Source organism: Oreochromis niloticus, linkage group LG7 (assembly GCF_001858045.2).
Source record: "Oreochromis niloticus isolate F11D_XX linkage group LG7, O_niloticus_UMD_NMBU, whole genome shotgun sequence".
In the NCBI taxonomy this organism is placed as follows: domain Eukaryota; kingdom Metazoa; phylum Chordata; class Actinopteri; order Cichliformes; family Cichlidae; genus Oreochromis; species Oreochromis niloticus.
In genome coordinates this window covers 56,860,991-56,884,551 of record NC_031972.2, presented here as the reverse complement: position 1 = coordinate 56,884,551, position 23,561 = coordinate 56,860,991, and the positions used below count along the sequence as shown (strand labels likewise).

Sequence of the window (23,561 nt, the reverse complement as noted above, 5' to 3'; positions counted from 1 at the left end):
CTCTCTAAAAAGAATCTGAACAAACCACAAGACTTCTGCAACAGTGGGCCTCACTTACTTATATTTGTTGGGAAATGTTTTTGACTTGCGCAAAAAATACTTTCTCTCTCATAAGTTCTCACCCTCACCGTCACCTAGGGTCATGAACTTTGGGTAGTGACTGAAAGGATATGAACAGCGGAAATGAGTTTCCTCTGAACGGTGGCTGTGCTTTTCCTTAGTGATAGTATTTTGTTTTCTTTACATCCCTTTTTTGTAATTCTGAGCACTTTGTGTCTCATGGTGTTTTGGAAAACTGTAAAAAACCGACCAAAAGGCAATATTAATAATAACTATAAGTGTTATTGTTATTATTATTAGTATCACTAGTAGTAGTATGCATTTCAAGACCTTTCTTTAAATTCCTCAGGTGTAGTGCATGGTCAGAGGGACTTCGAAATTTGTTCCTAAAGTACCAACAAATTCAGGCACAAAAATTTTCTAAAATCACAGATTTGTGCATGAAACATTCGTGTGCACAATTTACGCACAGATTTGTGCATGCGCATTATAGTAAATGAGGCCCAATACCCTGTTTGGCCATAATGCACAGCACCAGTTTCAGCAAACACATTCAGCATATCCAGGGTATGAGTTTTCATACATAAGGCATACAGAAGCAATTACTTGAAGTTATTGCTGCTAACATTGGTTTCTGTTGAATCATGGGGTCCACTTTTTCACACACAATGGTATCATGTGGTATTGTTAATCTGAGATAGTCTTTAAATACATTCGGACCTGGTTAAGACTAGGTGTTTTTTTGTTTGTTTTTTTCAAATTATGTTGTGATACATAAAACCTTAGAACTGAAAATGTTTTTTTCTTTTTCAAGACTGTGGATTTACACTGCATGTAAATCTACTCATGGTGCATACTCTGATTTTACGGTTTCCTGCAGGGAGATCCCAATGTTCCTGCAGGGCAGCTCACACTGGATGTTAACCTGTGTCGGCCTGTGGTCCTCCCAGACTTGGAGCAACAGTGTAACATTGAGGAGCTGTCACGGCTAGTAATGGGAGTGCATGAGGAAGTACAGAGGGAGCAGGAACAAAAGGAAAATGGCACTTCTGCCACAGTTAGATGTGCAGCTGAAGGGGCCTGTGGTGGTTCCAGCACAGCAGAGGAGATGGAGTCAGATCATGGTGCTTGTTCAGACAGCTGTGACTCTAGTCACAGTAGCAGAACCAATCCTGAAACGCAGCCTTTTGTCTTGCCTATGGGGGTCATGGCTCGCAACGAGGAGTACCCTCGCACCTGCAGAAAATGGTGAGGAATTAGCTAAGAGGCTTTTGTTACATAATTCAAAATATTTTGAAAGGCATTTACCATAAAGGGCGATGATATTAAGTAATGGTCACAATTCATTCATCAATGAAGGAAAATACTGGTGCTCACTATTGCTTGTAATATCCTGTACATAGTGTACGTTTATGAACCAGTCAATATATGTAACAAAATGTATTAATCGATAAGGACGTGTATCTGTCTTTCAGCTTCTATGGGACAGGCCTGATTGCTGGGCATGGCTTTACAAGTCCGGAGCGCACTCCGGGGCTCTTTGTGCTATTTGATAAGGACCGGTTTGGTTTCATCTGGCTGGAGTTGAAGTCTTTCAGTCTGTACAGTCGTCTGACGGACACCTTACCTCACGCTCATGCCCCCAACTTGGAGCGATTTGAGGCCATGCTGCGCAACATGCAGTCCTGGACATCCTGATGCATCAAGCTTTAAGTCTCCTCCTACAGTAATAGGCATCATAACAACCATTTTACACAATTACACCTCTGTCTTCTGCTGGCAATGTTACTATCATGATTAACTTAAGAGTTTGAAAGCCATTGGGTGTTACCATCTAACTTTAGCTTGTTCCAATCCAAGCTCTTTGAAAGGCTACCCATGTCACTGTTTGTCCTCACCTAACGTATGACCTTAATCCTCCAGTGCAGCATGATAACAGGTCACAAATGTATTTATTTATTCCCTGTAGGACAAAAAAACAAAACAAAGGAATGACACCATTTATTATATGTGCCTCTGATTCTAAATCCATGTCTGGACTTGGCAGTGCTTGAAGAAGACAAAGGTGTCCAATGTATTCTACTATATAATAGTATTATACTGAGTTCAATGCCCGACATATTAAACTGCATGCTGCATTTATTTACACTCATAACCACTATCTGAACCTGTTTTGTTTTCAATAAAGCAGCATGCCTTTTTTTCCTCTGTTTTTTCCTTTACTTTACAGACATCCAGACTTTAGAAAAGACAGCATCTCAGGTGTTTTTCTCTTTGCCCGACATTAGTGACACAAGGACAGACGAGTATTAAGTACAACAAACATGTTTTAAGTTTCATTCATTGTATGGTGTCAAATAGAATTGCTGAATATGTTTTACAACTGGGCAGTTTTCTAACTGTTGACCCGTTGACGTCTTATCACACACGGCACCTACATCAGCCGGCTTTGGTCAGATGTTTATGTCTTTCAGCAACATCAGACATACTTAATATCACCACACCTGAAATATTACATAAGATGGAAAAATGAATTGTATTGTGTTAACGATAACAGATACATAATCTGGATTTATTCAAAGTATCAGCGTTAGACAGTTTGTGCTTCTGTAACTATGGTATGAAACTGAAGCTTCACTTACCTTTGAAATGTATTGAGTTTGTTGTTCGTTTCAATGGCTGACACAGTGTTTGCCTGGCTTTATACCTGCAAAGCTATTCCCTACAGGTTTCCCAGTTGTTTTAAATTCTAGACCTAGTAGCTGAACATTATACGATCTAACAGCGCAGTACCAAGTAAGTGTCTGTATGTCTCATTATGGCCTGATGGTGATGCCCAGTAGCTTTCCTACTCCAAGTGCACTTTTCTGGGCAATATATTGAATCATTTGAAAACCACTGGCCAGCACTTTTATATCAGACTGCAGCTTTACTAATATTTGCAAAAAATAGATATATGCTAAAGCGTTGTTTTGTTTCCTTTTTGTCACTCCATTAAATTCATCTCAACTTTAGTGTATTTGTTTGATACTTTATTTTCGCTGTGAACCCAGCTGTTTGAATGATTTGCCTTTTAAAAGTGTTGCTTTGTACTATTTTCAATGCCATATGCCTGAATTTGTGGAAAACTAAGTTTGACCTATTGAACTGCTCACATCAGACTTCAGGGAGCTTTTCAGCTTAAGCGCTCTTCTCAGTAATAAATAAAAAAGGAAAAAAAAATGGAAAAGAACCAGGTTGTCAAATCTGTTTATTTCACAATGTTTTGCATGTGTATTGTCATCTACTCTCACCCCCAGCCGATCGCGGCAAATAGTTACCCCTGTCTTAGCCATTGTTCTGCCAGAGGTTTCTTCCTGTTAAAAGGGAGTTTTTCCTTTCCACTGTTACCAAAGTGCTTGCTCATAAGGGGATCATCTGGGGTTATTGTAAGGCATTTACTTTGCATTATAAAGCACCTTGCGAAAACTGTTGTTGTGATTTGGCGCTATATAAATTAAAATAAATTGAATTCATTAAAACATTTTAAACCCTGATTACAAGCAGCAGAACTGAATCACATATCTACTATTAACCATAGTGTACTGGCTAGTATGAGTTTTGTGTGAATGTAGAGTGGAAAGGCAGGCGATTAAGCCGTAAGCGATTAACTTGTTTGTTGTTATTATTTGGTAATGATATAAAAAATGGACGTTACAGAGAAGAGATGTGAGTGTTCTACAGCTCGCTGCGTTCTGCATTTTCCTCATGCTGTTGGATCTTCTCTGGCACGGTCTGAGTCAGGAAGACAAACCGCTCCTTCTTCAGGTGCTGAGCAGTTACCTGTTTTTTTAAACCAATCGCCAGGTACTTTTCATCTGCTCCATACTTTGGCCAGTGGACAAGGTTGTGCCCATTAGGAGACCTACACACAGAGAGACATACACAATATAACAATGCGGTATGTAGTATTATCTCCTACTATACTAAAACATGTAAGCTTACCCTGTGCGAGCAAAGTTGTCCCAGTAGCTCATCATGGTTCTGCTCAACTCTTCCTCCTCCTCAAGGCATGGATCTAAAAAGATAATCTTGTAAAAAATCCTGCACTCCAAAAAACGCCCCCCACATAACCAGACAACCCAAATATCTCATGGTCAGATTAAAGTTTTTAGGTTTCACTCACAAGGGAGTTTAACGTGGGTAGTTGTGAAGCAAAATCCCAGCACTGTAAAAATTTCATCTGTATGGTCACTCCCAACAAAGCTCGGTCTTCTTTTCTGCACCATTTTCAAGGAATGCTGGTACTCATACAGGTATACAGGGGCACCCGCCTCTACAGTTAGACAAACAGGTGTCACACTTAGTAAGGGTGGTAAATATGAAAAAACTGTTTCCAGATAAATGTGCATTAATCTATAAAAGTTACCTCTGTGAGCATTAGCAGTTTTAATGACTGGAATATTGAATATAATATCTGCAGCAACCTCAGAGAACCCATCTCGGTTTTTCACATGGTCGGCACCGTTTCCAATATATTCATCAGTTATCAAATTTTTGATGAATGCATCCTTAGGCTTAAGGAAAAAAGCAGCACATCAGTCAAAGATGCTTGAGCAGGTTGAGCGGGTTGGGTTCATTTTGTGATATCAGGCAGTGTGTGCTTTACATTGGGATAGAAGAAGGCCATTGCATTTATGACTTGGTCCCGATCCATTCCTTCTGCCCAGTTTTGTGGAACACTAATGAATAACTAAAAGAAAGAGAAAAAAGAAACACAGCTACACTTATCATTGCCAGTTTAAAGAAAAATAAGATATCAAATTTTGATGGGCACTTACATTTTTTAGCATCCATCCCGCTTCATCATTATTGACACCGGTCATGAATGGTACAGTGAGGAGTTCATGTTTACGAAACAGCTCATCCACAGGTTTTGTCAGGAAATGCCCATCAACATTTACAGGACATCTTAAGCGTCGGTCCTTGTGAATAAAATGTACAAAAATAAAAATTTCAATAGCATAAAAACAGTAAAAGATAAATAAATAAGTAAAAATAATTCACTTGAGTTATTTAAGAGACATGATGAGACTGTTCAGCTAATCAGAAAGCCACATCAGGTTTCCACCCAGTACCCACCTTGGTAAAATCCACTATGATATCAATATCAAGGCTTCTCATGCAATCAGCAAATGTCTTTGTGCTTTCAAGGCTGCAGCCAGATGCATTTGCAACCTCCTGGTGGAAAGATATCAATTTAGAAAAACAAATCTATTGTATTATTCTTATTGGTGTACAATGAAAAATGATTCACATCCCCCAGAATAAGAACATGTATAAAATAACCTGTGCCTTTGGTAGAGGATCATTTTCCACAAGTAAATCCATAGCAGCTGTGCCGCTCTCAGCAATGGCACGGTGAAACAGCCCCTCAGACAGTGGTGACAGGAGCTGGTAATTTAAGTAAGAACACATTAAAGGTAGTTTTCCACAGCAAAAGTTTATATAAAATCCTTTATCAGGGAGATTGATTCTTACCAGAAGGGACACGCTCACTCCACCAGCAGATTCCCCAAATATGGTAACTAATCCTGGGTCTCCTCCAAAGTTGTGAATGTGCTGCTGGATCCATTTGAGAGCTTCAATCTGATCCAGAAGACCAAAGTTCCCTGAAATGTGCTCATCTCCAGTGCTGATAAAACAATGAGTGTAATGGCATACTAAGCTAGATTTAGAGGTGGTGAAGATGAGCTGTCTTTGAAACAACAGTCCATCCATCCATCCATCTTCATCCGCTTTATCCGAGGCCAGGTCGCGGGGGCAGCAGCCTAAGCAGAGAAGCCCAGACCTCCCTCTCCCCAGCCACCTCCTCCAGCTTATCCGGGGGAACACCAAGGCGTTCCCAGGCCAGCCGAGAGATATAATCTCTCCAGCATGTCCTGGGTCTGCCCCGGGGCCTCCTCCCAGTGGGACATGCCCGGAACACTTCACCCAGGAGGCGTCCAGGAGGCATCCTTGTCAGATGCCCGAACCACCTCAACTGGCTCCTTTCGATGTGGAGGAGCAGCGGCTCTACTCTGAGCCCCTCCCGGATGGCCGAACTTCTCACCCTATCTCTAAGGGAGAGGCCAGCCACCCTTCGGAGGAAGCTCATTTCTGCCGCTTGTATCCGCGATCTCGTTCTTTCGGTCACTACCCACAGCTCGTGGCCATAGGTGAGGGTAGGGACGTAGATCGACCGGTAAATTGAGAGCTTCGCTTTTACACTCAGCTCCCTCTTCACCACGACGGACCGGTGCAGCGTCCGCATCACTGCAGCCGCAGCACCAATCCGTCTGTCGATCTCCGGCTCCCTTCTCCCATCACTCGCGAACAAGACCCCGAGATACTTGAACTCCTCCACTAGGGGCAGGAACTCATCCCCGACCCAGAGTGGGCACTCCACCCTTTTCCGGCTGAGAACCATGGCCTCAGATTTGGAGGTGCTGATCCTCATTCCCGCTGCTTCACACTCGGCTGCGAACCGTTCCAGTGCGAGCTGGAGGCCTTCACCTGATGAAGCCAACAGAACCACATCATCCGCAAAAAGCAGAGATGAGATTCTGAGGCCACCAAAGCGAAAGCCCTCCGCCACTTGGCTGCGCCTAGAAATCCTGTCCATAAAAATTATGAACAGAACCGGTGACAAAGGGCAGCCCTGGCGGAGCCCATCACCCACCGGGAACGAGTCCGACTTATTGCCGGCAATGCGAACCAAACTCTTGCAACGGTTGTATAGGGATCGAATGGCCCGTAGCAATGGGCCAGACACCCCATACTCCCGCAACACCTCCCACAGGACACCCTGAGGGACACGGTCGAATGCCTTCTCCAAGTCCACAAAACACATGTAGACTGGTTGGGCAAACTCCCATGCACCCTCAAGTATCCTTGAGAGGATAAAGAGCTGGTCCAGTGTTCCGCGACCAGGACGAAAACCGCATTGTTCCTCCTGTATCCAAGGTTCGACTAGCGGACGAACTCTCCTTTCCAGCACCCTGGCATAGACTTTCCCAGGGAGGCTGAGGAGTGTGATCCCCCTGTAGTTGGAACACACCCTCCGGTCTCCCTTCTTAAAGATGGGGACCACCACCCCGGTCTGCCAATCCAGGGGTACTGCCCCTGATCTCCACGCAACATTGTAGAGGCGTGTCAACCAGGACAGCCCTACAACGTCCAGAGCCTTCAGGAACTCGGGGCGGACCTCATCAACACCAGGGGCTCTGCCACCAAGGAGTTGTTTAACTGCCTCAGTGATCTCGCCCCCGGAAATTGGCGGGTCATTCCCCTCATCCCCAGACTCTGCTTCCTCCTCGGAAGACGTGTCAGTGGGATTAAGGAGGTCCTCGAAGTATTCCTTCCACCGCCTGACAATTTTCTCAGTCGACGTGAGCAGCGCTCCGCCAGCACTATACACAGTGCAGGTAGAGCACCGCTTTCCCCTCCTGAGACGTCTGACGGTTTGCCAGAATCTCTTCGAGGCAGTCCGAAAGTCTTTTTCCATGGCCTCTCCGAACTCCTCCCACACCCGAGTTTTTGCTTCAGCCACTGCCCGAGCCGCATTCCGCTTGGCCTGTCGATACCTGTCGGCTGCCTCCGGAGTCCCACAGGCTAACCAAGCCCGATAGGACTCCTTCTTCAGCCTGGTGGCTCCCTTCACCTCTGGTGTCCACCATTTGGTTCGGGGATTACCACCACAGCAGGCACCAACCACCTTGCGGCCGCAGCTCAATGCAGCAGCTTCGGCGATGGAGACACTGAACATGGTCCATTCGGACCATGACCATTGAAACAACAGTATGTTCTAATTTGGTAACTTGAGTTTATTTACCTGAGAAAACCCAGAAGTCCCAAGCGATACTGGATCAGAACCACAACCATGTCCTGGTAAGCAGCCAGGGCAGAGCCATCATATGTTGAAGCTGATCCCACAGACAGGCCTCCACCATGGATCCAGACCATGACCTGGAAAGAATAATAAAAGATGTTGATGTCTTGATTCTTCATTCCTACCTTTCCTTCAAAGCAATTTCTGTGCCAGCTGAGCAAACTACATGAGTCTCAGTCAAGGATTATTAAACTAATGTTTAACATGAATTTAATAAAAAATATTTGGATATATAGGTAAACCCAACTTTTCTTCAGTGATGACCAGCAATGCTCAAAACCTACAGCAAAGGATTCTTACTGGGAGCTTGGCATCATTAGCTCTTTTTGCAGGAGTGTAAATGTTGAGGTAAAGACAGTCTTCAGAGATGTCTGGGATATCAGCCAACAAGAAACCGAGTTTATCAAGCAGAGCCAAAGCAAACCGTTCAGGCTGTATGCACCTGAAAAATAAAAACATTTAATATATGCTTGATATTCCTCAGACTGTGTTTTGCAAAAACCGAAGCATTGATGTCTTACATTGGTGGCTGCTTAGTGGCATCTCTTACTCCTTCCCACCCTTCTACAGGCTGAGGTGGAGCCAGTCTCAAGGAAGGGCCCAGGGGTGGTTTGGCAAATGGGACACCCAAGTAGGCATGGACACCAGTCTCCTTCCCTTTCACACTCACATACTCACCTTTCAGGCTCCCGAGCTTTGTGTGGACTACAGGTGCTGTCAGGATATTAGAAATCAGTGCGACTCATAACAAAGAGCAAAATAATTTATAAAATCTAATATTTCAGTTTTCAAAAATACTCATACAAAGATACAATAAGCAGAAAAATAGATGTGCTTATTTATTTGTAGTTTCGACCAAATTACAGTCCCCCAGCTATGTGAAGATCAGTAATAAAATACTAGAGTCAGTTAATATAAACACTATGTGCCCTTGATCCAGTCGTGGACATACAGCTGGAGGTGCACGGTCCAGAGATAAATTGCTCATAGAAGAGTTTCTCTTCCACTTACCATTTAGGTGTGTAGAAACACAGAGAAATAAAACGGACATTGAAAACCAGAAATTCAGCTTTGCATTGGACTTCATTGTGGTCTTGCTGCAGATTACAACAATCAGCGACTTTGCAAAAAGTAAGAAAAGAGCCAGGAGAGGCAGTACCTCCTCATGCGAGGCTTTCTCCCTGTAACTTAAGACTTAATATAACATGCAGGGTGTCACGTGATTCCACCAATTTTAATCGACAGAAAGAAGTCTTACTTCTTTCATTACTTAAGATGAGTTAAATGCAGGAAATGTTTGGTTTTTTTACTACCTGGACCAATAAAGAGTATCTATTAGTTAGTTAGTTTGTAAACAAACAATCTTACTGCGGGGGTGATCACTTTCCATAGAGGCATTTATGAGCAGACCTTTTTTATGAACAAAAAACGTCGATAGTCTATAGATGAATAAACGCAAAGGCACGAATGACAAATGTTGTTCAAAGAAGTGTTTCCTCTTACTTACCGTTCAGGTCTGCAGCAACACAGAGAAATAAAACGGACATTAAAGAGCAAAAAGTCTGCCTGGCATGGCACGTCATGGTGGTCTTGGGGCATATTACGACACACGATCGTGCAAAAAGTGAGAGAAAAGCGAAGAGAAGTAAGCGCATGTACTGTATCCTGCGGGGTGTGACGGGATTGCACTGATTTTAAGCCACAGCAAAAAGCGATCAAAGTACAGCAAACTGTCTGTCCTACTGCTGCCAAGTCAGTCGGTGTCGTAGTCTGTAGGTTAGGCAGACTGCGTGTTGAGGGACGCAGTATCCAAACGCAGACGCGTGGAGGCAGATTGAGCTGTAGTGCTCATACCAATACTTTCAACCAATAAAGTGAGGTTATGTAGTGGAGAGCAGCGAATCATGACCAGTTTGCCAAATTTTGAAACCATTTTAATGACCATTAAATCACAGTGATTTTTACTTTTCGCAGTAAAACACACCTTTAAGCTTTTCACGTAAATACACTGTAATGTAAATGTGCCGGTCTTTAAAACACTTTGGTCAACTTCTGCTGTTTAAATGTGCTATAAAATATATAAAATATGTATAGAAAAAAAATCCAAGACATGACGGTCAGCACAAAAATATTCAGACATTTCTCATAGTGCACGCTTGAGGTATATTTTTTAAATTAGTACCGATACCAACCAAAAAAACTACCATATTTTAGAGGATGGAGTGCTAAGTTATCAGGTAACACTAGCAATACACATACAAGCCCCATAGCTAAACAACTGCTCAGATTTCTCAAATGGACTACTGAAATATATTACGTGCCAGACAATTTTATCAAAAACACACATACAGTACAAATACTCTTAGTAGAGGTAATGCCTAACAAACAACCTGCCTGCATCACCATTCACCACTCTTATATAGGTAATATGAGTGGGATAAATAGGTGTAAAGACAAAAAGCAGTTTTGCACCAGCCATGAAAACGTGTAAGCTAATCACAACACCTAAAGTATTATCAAGGCATGAAGTTAAGGTGAGTACTGCAGTAGAATAATATACCTAAACTATAAGGTACATAATCCGGATTTCATAAAGGGACACAAAATTCATAAAGTGTGTGTTTGCCTAAAATGACAATGCAGCTTTACTAATAGGAGGCTCTTTTTGGCTGCTGGTGTCACAGAGGGTCATCACAGCAGTTAACTCAGCATGTTTGATTTGGAAGAGCATTTCAACACATGATCTTGAATTGTGTAAATCACTACACTATGAAGCCACAATGACTGCAGCTTCAATCATATTTGCAAACATTAAATACCTGCTAAAGCATTGTTCATTTATTTCGACGCTGTTGAATTCGTTCCATACTTGTAAACCCAGCTATTTGAATGATTTACCTTTTAAAAGTGTTTCTTTGTATGACTTTCAATGTCATATGCCTGTAATTGTAGACTTGTGCTTTTCAGTTTAACCACTCTTATGAGAAAAAAATAAAAACCGAAAAGAACCAGGATGTCACATCTGTTTATTTTAACCAGGGTTTTTTTATGTGCACAACACTGCAATACAAGACAGCTGCTCTCAACTATCATCCAAAACAATGATTTCCCTTTTCTCTGCTATTTTCTTTCACTTTCACAATTACACTTTAATTCAAGTGAAATAAAAACAATTGCATTGGTTTATCCATTATCAATGTCTTAAATTATACAAAAACTGCTCTTTTCATTATGAAGGATTATTCGACATACCCTATGTTTACAGTGCTGGTTATAAACAGGAGACATGGGTCAGGCGGCTATTGTTAACTCTTTCATACCAGTGTGTTCAGTTTTGTGAAAATGAAAGAATAACACTTTTTAAAGAACGCAATCAGGGATTCAAAAACAAAATATGTTAGACTGGAAATGATCAAGGTAAAACCAAATGTGTTACCAAAAAGTGTCCTTCACAGTAACTAATATTTCATAGTGTGTGTTAAGACTGTTTGCTAACTCAATTATGGTTTAGAGTAATTATTTTAAGACTGATGGAGCAGAGACAAAATGTGAGCTTTCTACAGCTCGCTGCGTTCTGCATTTTCCTCATGCTGTTGGATCTTCTCTGGGACAGTCTGAGTCAGGAAGACAAACCGCTCCTTCTTCAGGTGCTGAGCAGTTACCTGCTTTTTTAAACCAATCGCCAGGTACTTTTCATCTGCTCCATACTTTGGCCAGTGGACAAGGTTGTGCCCATCAGGAGATCTGAACACATATACATTTGTTATTCAGTTATTAAATGTGTGAAGTGTGAAATTTACAGTAGTTGGAAATTCCTACCCTGTGCGAGCAAAGTTCCCCCAGTAACTCATCATGATCTTGCTCAACTGTTCCTCATCCTCAGGACATGGATCTAAAATAATCATGTTGCAAAACATTTTTCAATCAATAAAACAAAACAGATCGAGCACTGAGGCGGATTTTTTTTATAAAGTCTTACTGGCTAATTTAACGTGGGTAGTTGTGAAGCAAAATCCCAAAACTGTAAAAATTTCATCTCCATGGTCAGTCTCAACAAAACTCGGCCTTTTCTGCTGCAGGAATTTGGGAGGATGTTGGTACTCGTACAGGTATACAGGAGCGCCTGCATCTAGAATTAGACAAATGTGTGTAATATTTGTTAATGAAAGTGTGTAACAGTAAATATCAAGTGCTGGCTTTTAAACATATTTGCTTAATCTTTCATTAAACAAATAAAATTACCTCTGTGAGCATTAGCAGCTTTAATCGCTGGAATGGTGAAAAACAAATCTCCAAGCATCTCAGTGTACCCATCTCTGTTTTTCACACGGTCATCACCATTTCCGATATATTCATCAGCTATCACATCTCTGATAAATGCTGCTTTAGGCTTAAAGAAATAAGCAACACATCAGTTAAAGAAGCTTGAACAGGTCAAGGGATGATCATATTATAATATCAGGTAGTGTCTGCCTTACATCGGGGTAGAAGAAGGACACGATGTTCATAACAAACTCTCGATCTAGTCCTTCTGTCCAGTTTTGTGGAGCAAAAAACTAAGGAAATACCAAGCCAAATTACATTTTTTTTTCACAACTGCAAAACAACAACAAACCACATTGAGATCATTGAGCAATTTATTCACAAGTTTCTGCAACACTTACTGATGCAAGTATCCATCCACCTTCATCATTATTGGCACCAGTCATGAATGGTACAGCATGAAGTTCATGTTTACGAAACAGCTCATCCACAGGTTTAGTCAGGAAATGCCCATCAACATTTACTTGAATTCTCAAAGTTGGATCCTTAAGAGAATAAAATGCACAAAAGTAAAAGATGTGATAGCATGAACATAGCTGAGAGAGAAATGAAAGGTTTTAAAGAAATGTTTTAGATGATATAATAATCGTATTCAGCTATTCAGCATTCTCTATTATGTTTCCACCCATTATCTCACCTGTGTAAAACCCACTATAGTATCAATATCAAGGTTTCTCATGCAGTCACTGATCTTCTTTGTGCTTTCAAGGCTGCAGCCAGATGCGTTTGCAACTGCCTGAGGTCAGATGTAAAATATAAATGTCAAATATTTGGCAAAACAAATCGATTGCAATATGCTCATTATTCTGCAACAAAAATGTTTAACCCTCCAAAGGAGAAAAATATGGATAATTAACCTGCGCAACTGGTAGAGGATTATTTGCCATAAGTACAGTCATCGCAGCTGTGCCACTCTCAGCAATGGCACGGTGAAACAGCCCATCAGACAGAGGTGACAGGAGCTGGTGATTCAAGTAACACATCAGATATTAAGGTTTTGTTCTAGAGTGAAAAGGTTTATATAAAGTTCCTCTAACTGTACATTCTTACCAGAAGAGACACGCTCACTCCACCAGCAGACTCTCCAAATATGGTAACTAATCCTGGGTCTCCTCCAAAGTTGTGAATGTGCTGCTGGATCCACTTGAGAGCTTCAACCTGGTCCAGCAAACCAAAGTTCCCTGAAATGTGCTCATCTCCAGTGCTGATAGAACAAAATGTTATTTCTTTAATGTATTTTTCCTGATTGAAATATCTTTTCACAAGACACTTCTATTTATAGGTTATTGGCAGCAGCTAGTAGTGCCAGCTGCTGCTAATAATCCACTACTGAAACTCGCTACTGGATCTCATTTGTCTAGTTTGGCAATAGCTGCATGTGCCACTTCCACATATTTGTTTAAGTTGAGTGACAGGGTAAGGTAGTAAAAGATTACCAAACTATATTTATACCCTGTGATAAATAAAGCAAACTTTCAAATTTTTTGTCTTATAAAATCAGATAAAAAAGCAGAAAAACAATACCATAGTGTGTTCTAATTTAACTTGAGTTAATTTACATTCCTATGGGTGCAGCATCAAGGGAACAGTTTACCCTGCCTAGGATAGGGTTACCGGGACCCATGCAGCCTGAAGAAGGGACATGGGAGGCACCGTAGAGGTCGGGTGCAGTGTGTGTCGGTGGCGGTCAAGGGTGGAGACCCTGGGAGACTGATACCCGACTACTGCGGCTGGTGATGGAGACATGGAACGTCACCTCTCTGGTGGGGAAGGAGTTTGAGCTAGTGTGAGAGGTTTAGAGGTACTGGCTAGATATAGTCAGGCTCACCTCAGTGCATGTCTTAGGCTCCTGGAGAGGTGCTGAAGTCTTTCCCAGTCTGGAGTTGCACTTGGTGAGAAGCTTCAGGCTGGGGTGGGTATCCTGGTATCCCCTTGGTTTGCTAACTGTATGTTGGGGGATTTCCCGGTGGATGAAAGGGTTTGTTCCCTGCACATTCGAGCTGGGTACCGTCTATCATTTGCCCTCATGTGCCGAACAACACTTCAGAGTACCCAGCGTTATTGGAGGTCCTGAGTGGGGTGCTTGAGGGTGCTCCAACTGGGGGACTCTGTCATACTACTGGGAGACCATACTACTGGGGCAGTGACTGAAAACTCCTCCCCACTTGCGTGTGGGAGGAGTTTGATGAGGCCATGAAAAAAGACTTTCAGACCTCCTTGAAGCAATTCTGGAACACTATCAGGCAGCTCAGGAGGGGAAAAGGGTGCTTTACAGACACTGTGTAAAGTGCGGGTGGAGTGCTGCTCACTTCAGCTGAGGATATTTTCAAGCGGAGAAAGGAATACGTGGAGGACCTCCTTAATCTCACTGACACGTCTTCTGTAGCAGAAGCAGAGTCTGGGGATAAGGAGGGCAACTCATGCTTAACCAGGGGAGAGGCCACTGAGGTAGTTTAAACAACTCCTTGGTGGCAGGGCTCCTAGGGTGGATGAGGTTTGCCCTCAGTTCCTTAAGGGTGTGAATATTGTAGGACTGTCTTGGTTGACACACCTTTACAATGTTGCATGGAGATCAGGGGCCATACCTCTAGACTGGCAGACCTGGGTTGTGCTTCCCATCTTCCAGAAGGGGGATCAGAGAGTGTGCTTAACTATATGGGGATCATACTCCTCAGCCTCCACAGGAAATTCTATGACAGGGTGCTGGAAAGAAAAGTCTGACAGTTAGTCAAACCACTAGTACAGGAGGAACAGTGTGGTTTTCCTCCGTTCCTCCTGTGGAACACAGCTCTTTATCCTCTCAAGGATATTTGAGGGTGTATCGGAGTTCGCCAAACCAGCCTATGTGTGTTGTGTGGACTTGGAGAAGGCATTCGATTGTGTGCTTCAGAGTATTCTGTGTGAGATGCTTCAGGAGTATGGGGTTTCAGGCCCATTGTCATGGTTGATTCTGTACTTATACAACCATTACAAGAGCTTGGTTTGCATTGCTGACCATAAATCATAATTGTTCCTCTGGGGTACTGGACTCAACCAGGGTTGGCCTTTATCACAGATTCTGCTCATAATTTTTATGGACAGATTGGTGCTGTGGCAATGAGCTTTCTCCCAAAGATGGTCGGCCTGTCTCTTAGAGATGGGGTGAGGAGTTTGGCCATTCAGGAGGGGCTCAGAGTAGAGCCGCTACTCCTCCACATCGATAGGAGCCAGTTAAGGAGGTTCAGTCATCTGACTAGGATGCCTCCTGGACACCTCCTTGGTGAGGAGTTCTGGGCTCCCAGTGTTCCACTGGGAGGAGACCCTGAGGCAAACCCGTTGGAGAGATTACGGATGAATGGAGTTTATTTACCTGAGAAAACCCAGAAGTCCCAAGCGATACTGGATCAGAACCACAACTACGTCTTGGTAAGCAGCCAAGGCAGAGCCATCATATGTTGAAGCTGATCCCAGCATAAAGCCCCCACCATGGATCCAGACCATGACCTGCACAGAACAATAAAAGAGAATTCAGTCAAAGATTAGAGAATCTTTTGGAGTCTCAGTCAAACTACAATAGTTGATCTTTAAGAATTTAAATGTTAAACAAACAAAAACACTTAAGTTTACATTTTAGATGATAAAATGTACAAATGAGTTCTGAAGAATGGTGTCTTTATTGAGACTGTGATTAGGCATCCCTCATAATCTACAGCAAAAGGTTCTTACTGGGAGCTTGGCATTATTAGCTCTGTTTGCAGGAGTGTAAATGTTGAGGTAAAGACAGTCTTCAGAGATGTCTGGCATTTCTGCCAGCAGTCCACCGAGTTTATCAAGCAGATCCAAAACAGCTTCTTTAGACTGAATGCACCTTAAATAGAGACAATGTTAATTTTCCAAATAAACACAATAATTTCTCAAACTGTGTTGAAGTTCATATTTCTTACATTGGTGGCTGTTTAGTGGCATCTCTTACTCCTTCCCATCCTTCTACAGGCTGAGGTGGAGCCAGTCTCAAGGAAGGGCCGAGGGGTGGTTTGGCAAATGGGACACCCAGGTAGGCATGGACGCCAGTCTCCTTCCCTTTCACACTCACATACTCACCTCTCAGGCTCCCAAGCTTTGTGTGGACTACAGGTGCTGTCAGGATATTAGAAATCAGTGAGAATCATAACATAAAACTTTGTATTAAAAAAAGAAAAAAATTCCATTGAAAAATGCTTTCCTCAAAACATGCAATATCTGATTGCTGTTTATAGCTTGTTGTCAAAAACAAACAATAAAAAGTCACATTTTGCTGTGGACTATATAATTCCTATCATTATTGATTGTTTAATTTCTAATAATGAAATTATTGATGCACACTGTTTGGTGGATTATGTTGATCGAGCTCAAACTACAGAGACATGCTGTCATGGTCCCGGGACTTCTACCCGGTATTTTGTGTTCTCTTGTATTATTGTCATTTGGTCTTATTTATGTTTTAGGTCCACTGTTTATTCCATAGTACCTAGGTTGTCCTGATTAGCATTTAGTTTATTAGATTTCCCCTCGTGTCTTTACCCCCTGTGTCCCCCTCTGTGTATCTGTGAGTTCCCATACCTCGTTTCTCCTCCTTGTGGTTTATTCCATGTTTTCCTCAGCCCGTTATGTCTATGCTCTCCTCGTTTTCTCGCTCCCCCATCTGTCCGTGTCTCTGTGTACTTCCTGTTTTACTTTGATAGTCTCCCGTCAGTGTACGTCACGTTGTGTTTGCTCCTTCCCTGTCTTGTTAAAATTATTAGTATCAGCTGTGTTCCCTGTGCTCCCATGTCCCTCGTTATCCTTCTGTGTATTTATGTCCACGTCTCCATCAGTTCTGTGTCGTGTCTGCCCTCATTGGTGTGTGTTACTCTCCCTGTGTTTCCTCGTGAAATTAGTTTTCCCAGTTTAGTTTTGTTGTGCTTTGTATCACCTGTTGCATCCAGCAAATAAAGCTGCGTTTTTTAAATTCTCATTTCGTCCTGTCTGTGAGTTTGCTTTTGGGTCCTCTCCTGCCTGCACACAGCTGGTTCATGACACATGCCTGTTTTATTGCACATTTACTGTCATGGTACTGGTTCTGGTGACCCAATGTTTGTTTGTTTGGTTTTTTTGGTTTATTATTCTTTGTCTATTATTGTTCTTGGTTTCTTACCCTTTTTCTCAAGCTCTCAGTAATCTTAGTTCTCCCTCCCTCAGTGTTCATCTCAGCTTGTGTTTAATTTCTGTTCCTGTGTCCTATGTTCCCTGTTTCCCCAGTCAGCCGTGCCTCCTTGTCAAGTCTGTGTCTCTGTGCCTGTCTTGTGTTTCCTGTTTTACTTTGATAGTCTCATGTCCCGTGTTCATTGTTTTGAGTTTTGCTTGCCCGAGTTATATCTGATTTGTCCCAGCTGTGTGTCCCTAGCTCGTTACTCCCTTGTGTAGTTTAGCCCTGTCTTTTCTTCTGTCCATTGTCACATTGTACACCCTCTTTGCTGTGTGTCACTCCTAGTAAATTCCTAGTTTTTTGGTTTGAGTTTTTTATTTCTAGTTTCTTGTTTTCAGTTTGGTTTTCTGTAAAAGTGTAGAATTATTTCCAGCAGTAAAGCTGCCGTTTTCAGTTAAGATCCCGTGTTTGAGTGATTAGGTTAGGTCCTACATCCTCCCCACACAGCTGTATCTTGGTATTTACACTACATGAGCATTTTTATTATGATTATTTTTTTTTGTATGTTAAAGTGGTTTAAATAATCTGACCAAGTGTGCAGTGTTGGATTAGTAACGGATTACATGTGCCGGCGTTATGTATTTAAAATACAAAATATGAGTAACTGTATTCCGTTACAGTTACCGTTTAAAAAGGTGGTATTCAGAATACAGTTACTTTGTTGAAATAAAGGGATTAGACGGTGGTCTTTTCCTGTTTCACATGTTATGCTGTCCCCTTTCTATTAGTAATTCCACGTTGGTGGAAACCCAAACAAAACACGCATTAAGAGGCTCAATCTCGTGGCCCATGTTACCTCTACTTGCGGCCTGCATAATGAAGTGAAGAAATATTTTTTAAAATTATTGTTCAAAAATTTATTTAATATAAAGGCATTAGGCAGAGTGTTAGAGGTATAGACCTAAAGAATGTAGCCTCGTGGGCAGTGTAGTCCAGTTGTAAGTAAGCTATTAAGACTCAACTGTACACTGTGTTCGTGTTTTCCTCAGAAACAATAAGTTCAGTTGGAGCAGCCTTTCAATGCCTTGTACCCGGGTATTTTTGAAAACGGAGATTTCCCGTTTTCGTTTAAAAAAATAATCCCGTCCACACGTAAACGCAGAAATGAAGGAAAACGCTGCTAGGAACATGCCAAAACAACAGGTGGCGATATATTCCTAACCGTGTAGAAATGTTGGCCAATCAGAAGTCTAGAAGCCTCGGTAGGAAATAGTAAACAAAGATGGAAGCAGAACCGAGTCGTATGTGTGGAGGGACAGTCACTACCCAATCCGTACCGGAAACCCGATCGGTACCCCGCATGCGCAAATCTTACGTCACTTCCTCTCTTTTCCAACATTGCGACATTCAATATGGCCGTTTATCAATGCCCAAGTACGCGAGTACGTACTCGCGTTCTCGGTGAGTACGTACCCGCCGAGAACGCACGGGAGTACGTACCTGCCGAGAACGCGAGCACGGACTCGTCGGCCGTTTCTCAATTCTCAAGTACGCGAGCACGGACTCGTGATTTGTACAGTCGGAACACCTGCGTGCGTGATGATGTCACAGGTCCGGAGTTTTTACTGCCGTCCCCTCCTAATTTAACTGTGAGTAGCATGTTATGAAGCTTAACTTTAATCACAGCCAAACCAGTTTACTCAGGAACAAATAAAACACTGAAATAAACCAAACATTAACATTTAGAAGTGATCTAAGTGACTTATATATCATTTTTAACCTCAGTAGTGAAACCTCTATTAATAAAAGTAGTGTACATGTACATACGTGTACATACCTTAATAAAAACAAGCAGGTGAGATGTTAGAACGCTTTTATTTCTATTCTAGTGGACACTCAATACTATAGACAGCTGCTGGGGTTTCTTTAACCTGAGTAGTGAGAAGTCCGCGAGCGGTTTGGGGGGGGGGGGTTGGAAACGATGTGCGGGAGTCCGCTGTTGAGTTTTGGACGAAATGCATTCTGGGATATTTAGCTGTACCAAGTCTACACCGATGCATGCTCGATAAAACGGGCGGATCGAGAACACATCCGGGACTTTTTCGCGTTCTCGGCGTGATGCGTACTTCGAATTGGAACAGTACTTGGTCTCCGACTGATGACGTATCACGAGTACACGAGAACGCAAGTACGCACAAGTACGCATATTGATAAACGCCCTATATTTGAATGATACGGTTAGCGCCCAGTTAGCTCCTAGCATTTCTCAACAGCTCTGCCTCCTTTTCGAGTGCCCGGGACATTTAAACAATGGATAATCCGTATACAAACAAATTCATGCTTTTCTCCTCAACAAAGAGCGTCCCCCGATTGAACAAAAGCTCCGTAAAATAATAAGAATGGCGCCTAATTACAGACTTAATAATATTGACTTAGCAATGTGTCACGTGAAGATTCATCAGCCAGATTAAGTGTTTACTGACAATTGACAGTGATAGCGGACATCATCATCACTATTCCAACAATCCTCTCCTCACAGACAAGCATAAACACACTTGACTATCGCTAAATCAAATTTAACACGCATTTGAAATGACGCTAATTCAGTTTATAACAGGGTTCATTCGCTCGGTCAGCAGGTGGCGGTATCCTCGTACACTGGGGAGTAAACTGCCATTAAACGAACAGAAGAAGAAGAAAACATCTGTACATGTGCAGTAAGGATCGGAGAGTCCTGATCCGTAACTATCTTTTTATTTTTCGGTTTTGTCTACATTGTACTGAAATGCTTCATTATTGCAAAAATTTTAAGATATACTTATTATTCTTAACATCTTAACAGATATTCTGACCCGTAACTATCGTAAAACGCTTCGACCGGAAGTAGACACCTTTCGCGCATGCGGGGTACCGATCGGGTTTCCGGTACAGATCCGGTACAGATCGGGTAGTGACAACTGTAACTGTGTGTGTATATGTAAGCATTTAAACACTGCAGAGAGTACAATTAACAGTATTGTAGAAATTCATTTCACCGAAACAATAACGTGGCGCACAGTGTGACGTCAAAAAAGGCGCACACTTTTGACGCTGTGTTTTCTCCGTTTTTCTCGTCCACACGTAAATGCAAAAACGGAGTTTTCGAAAATATCCACCCTGGCAGGCGTTTTTAGAAATCTCCGTTTTCAGTGACTGAAAACGCCGTTTACGTGTGGACGAAAGGTGCAAACGCATAGAAAAATCTGCGTTTTCAAAAATACCCGGGTACGTGTGGACGTAGCCTCTGTCTCTCGCTCTCGTTGACCCAGACAACAAAGTAAAGCTAGTTTTCGGCTACGAGCCCGACACGGAACCCGACGTGTTAGGCAGAGGTCCCTTTACTACGGTTCGGAGCCGCAGACCTGTTTTATATACGAGATCGCTGCAAAAAGTGCAGCCTTACTTAATGTCCACCCTACTGTTACTCATTTTATATTAAGATTTAAAAATCTAGTTGGTATTGGTATGGCGAGTAGCCTTCAGTAATAGTAATCAGAATCAGAATACTTTATTGATCCCTGGGGGAAATTATTTTTTGTTACAGTGCTCCATTATAAACCAACATTAACAAAACAGACAACAAGCTAACTAAGAATAGTACAATATACATATATATATATACATAAGTCACACATTAATAAATAGCTGGAAAGAAACATGTAGTTGTAGCAGTAACCAGTGTGTTAAGTGGATGCGTTGTACAGGGAGATGGCCACAGGCAGGAATGATTTCCTGTGTCGTTCAGTGGTGCTTTTCGGTACTCTCAGTCTCTCACTGAACGTGCTCCTGTGACTGACCAGCATGTCATGGAGTGGGTGGGAGGTGTTATCCAACATTGTCTTTATTTTGGACAACATCCGCCTCTTTGACACCACCTTGAGGGAGTCCAGCTCCATCCCCACAACACTACTGGCCTTACGGATCAGTTTATCGAGTCTGTTGGCATCTGCGACCCTCAGCCTGCTCCCCCAGCATGCCACAGCATAGAGGATCGCACTGGCCACAACAGACTCGTAGAAAATCCTGAGCATTTTCTGGCAGATGTTGAAGGACCTCAGTCGCCTCAAAAAATAGAGACGACTCTGGCCCTTTCTGTAAAGTGCTTTGGTGTTTTTAGCCCAGTCCAGTTTATTGTCAATATGTACTCCAAGGTATTTGTAGTCATCCACAATGTCAACACTGACCCCCTGGATTGAAACAGGGGTCAAGTGTTTCCTGGTCTTCCTGAAGTCCACGATCAATTCCTTGGTCTTTGCCACGTTGAGCTGCAGATGATTCTGCTCACACCACGTGACAAAGGAGTCGACCACAGCCCGGTACTCCATCTCATCATCCCTGCTGATGCATCCAACCACCGCTGAGTCATCAGAAAACTTCTGAAGATGGCAGGTCTCTGTGCAGTGGCTGAAGTCTGTGGTGTATAGGGTGAAGAGGAAGGGGGAGAGGACGGTCCCCTGTGGTGCCCCTGTGTTGCTGATCACCTTGTCCGACACACACTGTGGGAGACGTACATATTGTGGTCTTCCTGTCAGGTAATCAACAATCCAGGACACCAGAGAAGGATCCACCTGCATCGCTGCTAACTTATCACCCAGGAGGGTCGGCCTGATGGTGTTGAAAGCACTGGAAAAGTCAAAGAACATGACCCTCACAGTGCTCGCTGGCTGGTCCAGATGGGTGTAGACACGATCGAGCAGGTCGAGCAATAAATCACTCAGCAATAGTACATTCATGTAGTTGTAAAAAGCTTGATAATATGTTAAGTAATCCAAAGTATTCAGAATACGTTACTGTCATTGAGTAACGTAATGGAATAGGTTACAAATACATTTTGGGGCATGTATTCTGTAATCTGTAGTGGAATACATTTTAAAAGTAACCTTCCCAACACTGAAAGTGTGATACTTCATCATTTATTTGAAAAAAGCTACTTGCTCACAAGGCTTTTGTTTTGTTTTGTTTTGTTTTGCCATAAACCTTCATTGTGTCTTGCGTCTACAGTTATCCTGGTGAAGAAGCAGAGTTGAGCATGCCACTGCAGTCATTGCAATACTCCAGTCACTGCAATCCTCCATTTATTCTATATCAGCATTAGGTTAGCAAAAAAGGGGTTTTTTGGAAGAAAAAAAAACATCTTTTGCAAAAAAAAAATAATAAAAAAATAATAATAAATAAAAATGCACGGTGCAATTTTTTTTTTTAAAAAAAAGAACTTTGATTAATTGCACCCTGTCCTACTAAAAGAGTTGACCTAGAATCGTCTCCCATGGGTACACCATGCTTGGTTCTTTGCTATCGTTCACCTTTGAACATAGTGAATAGCCTTTGTAGGTAAAAAGTCACCTGGACACAAAAGTTGATGTTTAATTATCAGTTTTTAATATGACTATTACTGCATATAACCACTGAAGATTATTGATTACTATTTCCAGATTCAAACAGAAGTTTATGAAAAAGCGACTCGTGCAAAAAAAATAAAGAAAAGAAAAATATGCACTACATGTAGGTTTAAAGAACACACGCATTAGGCTTAAATTAGGTGTTGTCGAAAAGGCCATTTTGCTAAGAACTGTTTTATCCTACTTACCCTGAAGATCTGCAGCAGCACAGAGGAACAAAACGGATATCAAGAAGAAGAAAGTCTGCTTTGCGTGCAACTCCATGGTGGCTCTGTGGATTGCGAAACTCCGCGGACTTTCCAAGAACTGAGCGCAGACCAAAGAGACAGAGGGAGTGCGTCTTCTTATGAAGCTGTCTCCTTTTCTCTTTCACAAAGAGGAAAAGGTAATGGCTCTGGCCAGATATGACGTCATTCAGTTTGACGCAAAACCAACTTTTTCTTGCAATTCTTTTTTTCCCTGTCTGTCTGTCTGTCCGAAAAGCTCAAAACGTGAACTTGGTTACAAGTTTATTCTTATGAGCGCATGCTGTGTCACAGGCTCTTGAACTATGATACAGTATTTAATACAAGTGCAGCTGTTTTTGCTTGCACTGCATTTCTCATGGCCCACACAGATAGAGGGGTGTTGCCACAGTTGCTCAAGAAGACCTCTGAAAGTTGGATGTACACAACACAAAATGTTGGAA

At 42.3% G+C, this 23,561-nt stretch overlaps 2 protein-coding genes across 6 annotated transcripts in view; one reads left to right on the top strand and one right to left on the bottom strand.

The window, feature by feature from the left end:
* Positions 1-3,207, top strand: part of fbxo31 (F-box protein 31) — a 9,554-nt gene extending 6,347 nt beyond the window's left edge. The window contains exons 9-10 of one of the 2 annotated variants that reach the window (XM_005470923.4): positions 941-1,308; positions 1,536-3,207. In XM_005470923.4, the coding sequence (XP_005470980.1) occupies positions 941-1,308; positions 1,536-1,758 (591 nt within the window). In that variant the 3' untranslated portion in view covers positions 1,759-3,207. The remainder of the gene's footprint in view (positions 1-940; positions 1,309-1,535) is intronic. The other variant, XM_005470924.4, reaches the window with a different exon arrangement.
* An 86-nt stretch (positions 3,208-3,293) lies between these two features.
* LOC100691066 (liver carboxylesterase 2) lies at positions 3,294-23,445 on the bottom strand. Of its 4 annotated transcripts, none has more exons than XM_025908917.1 (13): positions 23,062-23,445; positions 8,491-8,683; positions 8,270-8,411; positions 7,913-8,046; positions 5,581-5,734; positions 5,389-5,493; positions 5,182-5,280; positions 4,881-5,024; positions 4,709-4,792; positions 4,469-4,616; positions 4,226-4,375; positions 4,045-4,117; positions 3,294-3,964 (listed from the first exon to the last, which is right to left on the bottom strand). In XM_025908917.1, exons 1-13 carry the CDS (start codon positions 23,135-23,137, stop codon positions 3,778-3,780), a joined length of 1,689 nt encoding a protein of 562 aa, XP_025764702.1. In that variant the 5' UTR covers positions 23,138-23,445; the 3' UTR covers positions 3,294-3,777. The 4 variants fall into 4 exon arrangements, with proteins under 4 accessions (XP_025764702.1, XP_013124122.1, XP_013124121.1 ...); XM_013268668.3 differs by lacking the exon at positions 23,062-23,445 and adding an exon at positions 9,477-9,781 and having other exon boundaries at positions 5,395-5,493; XM_013268667.3 differs by lacking the exon at positions 23,062-23,445 and adding an exon at positions 9,477-9,780.
* Between the last annotated feature and the right edge of the window lie 116 nt (positions 23,446-23,561).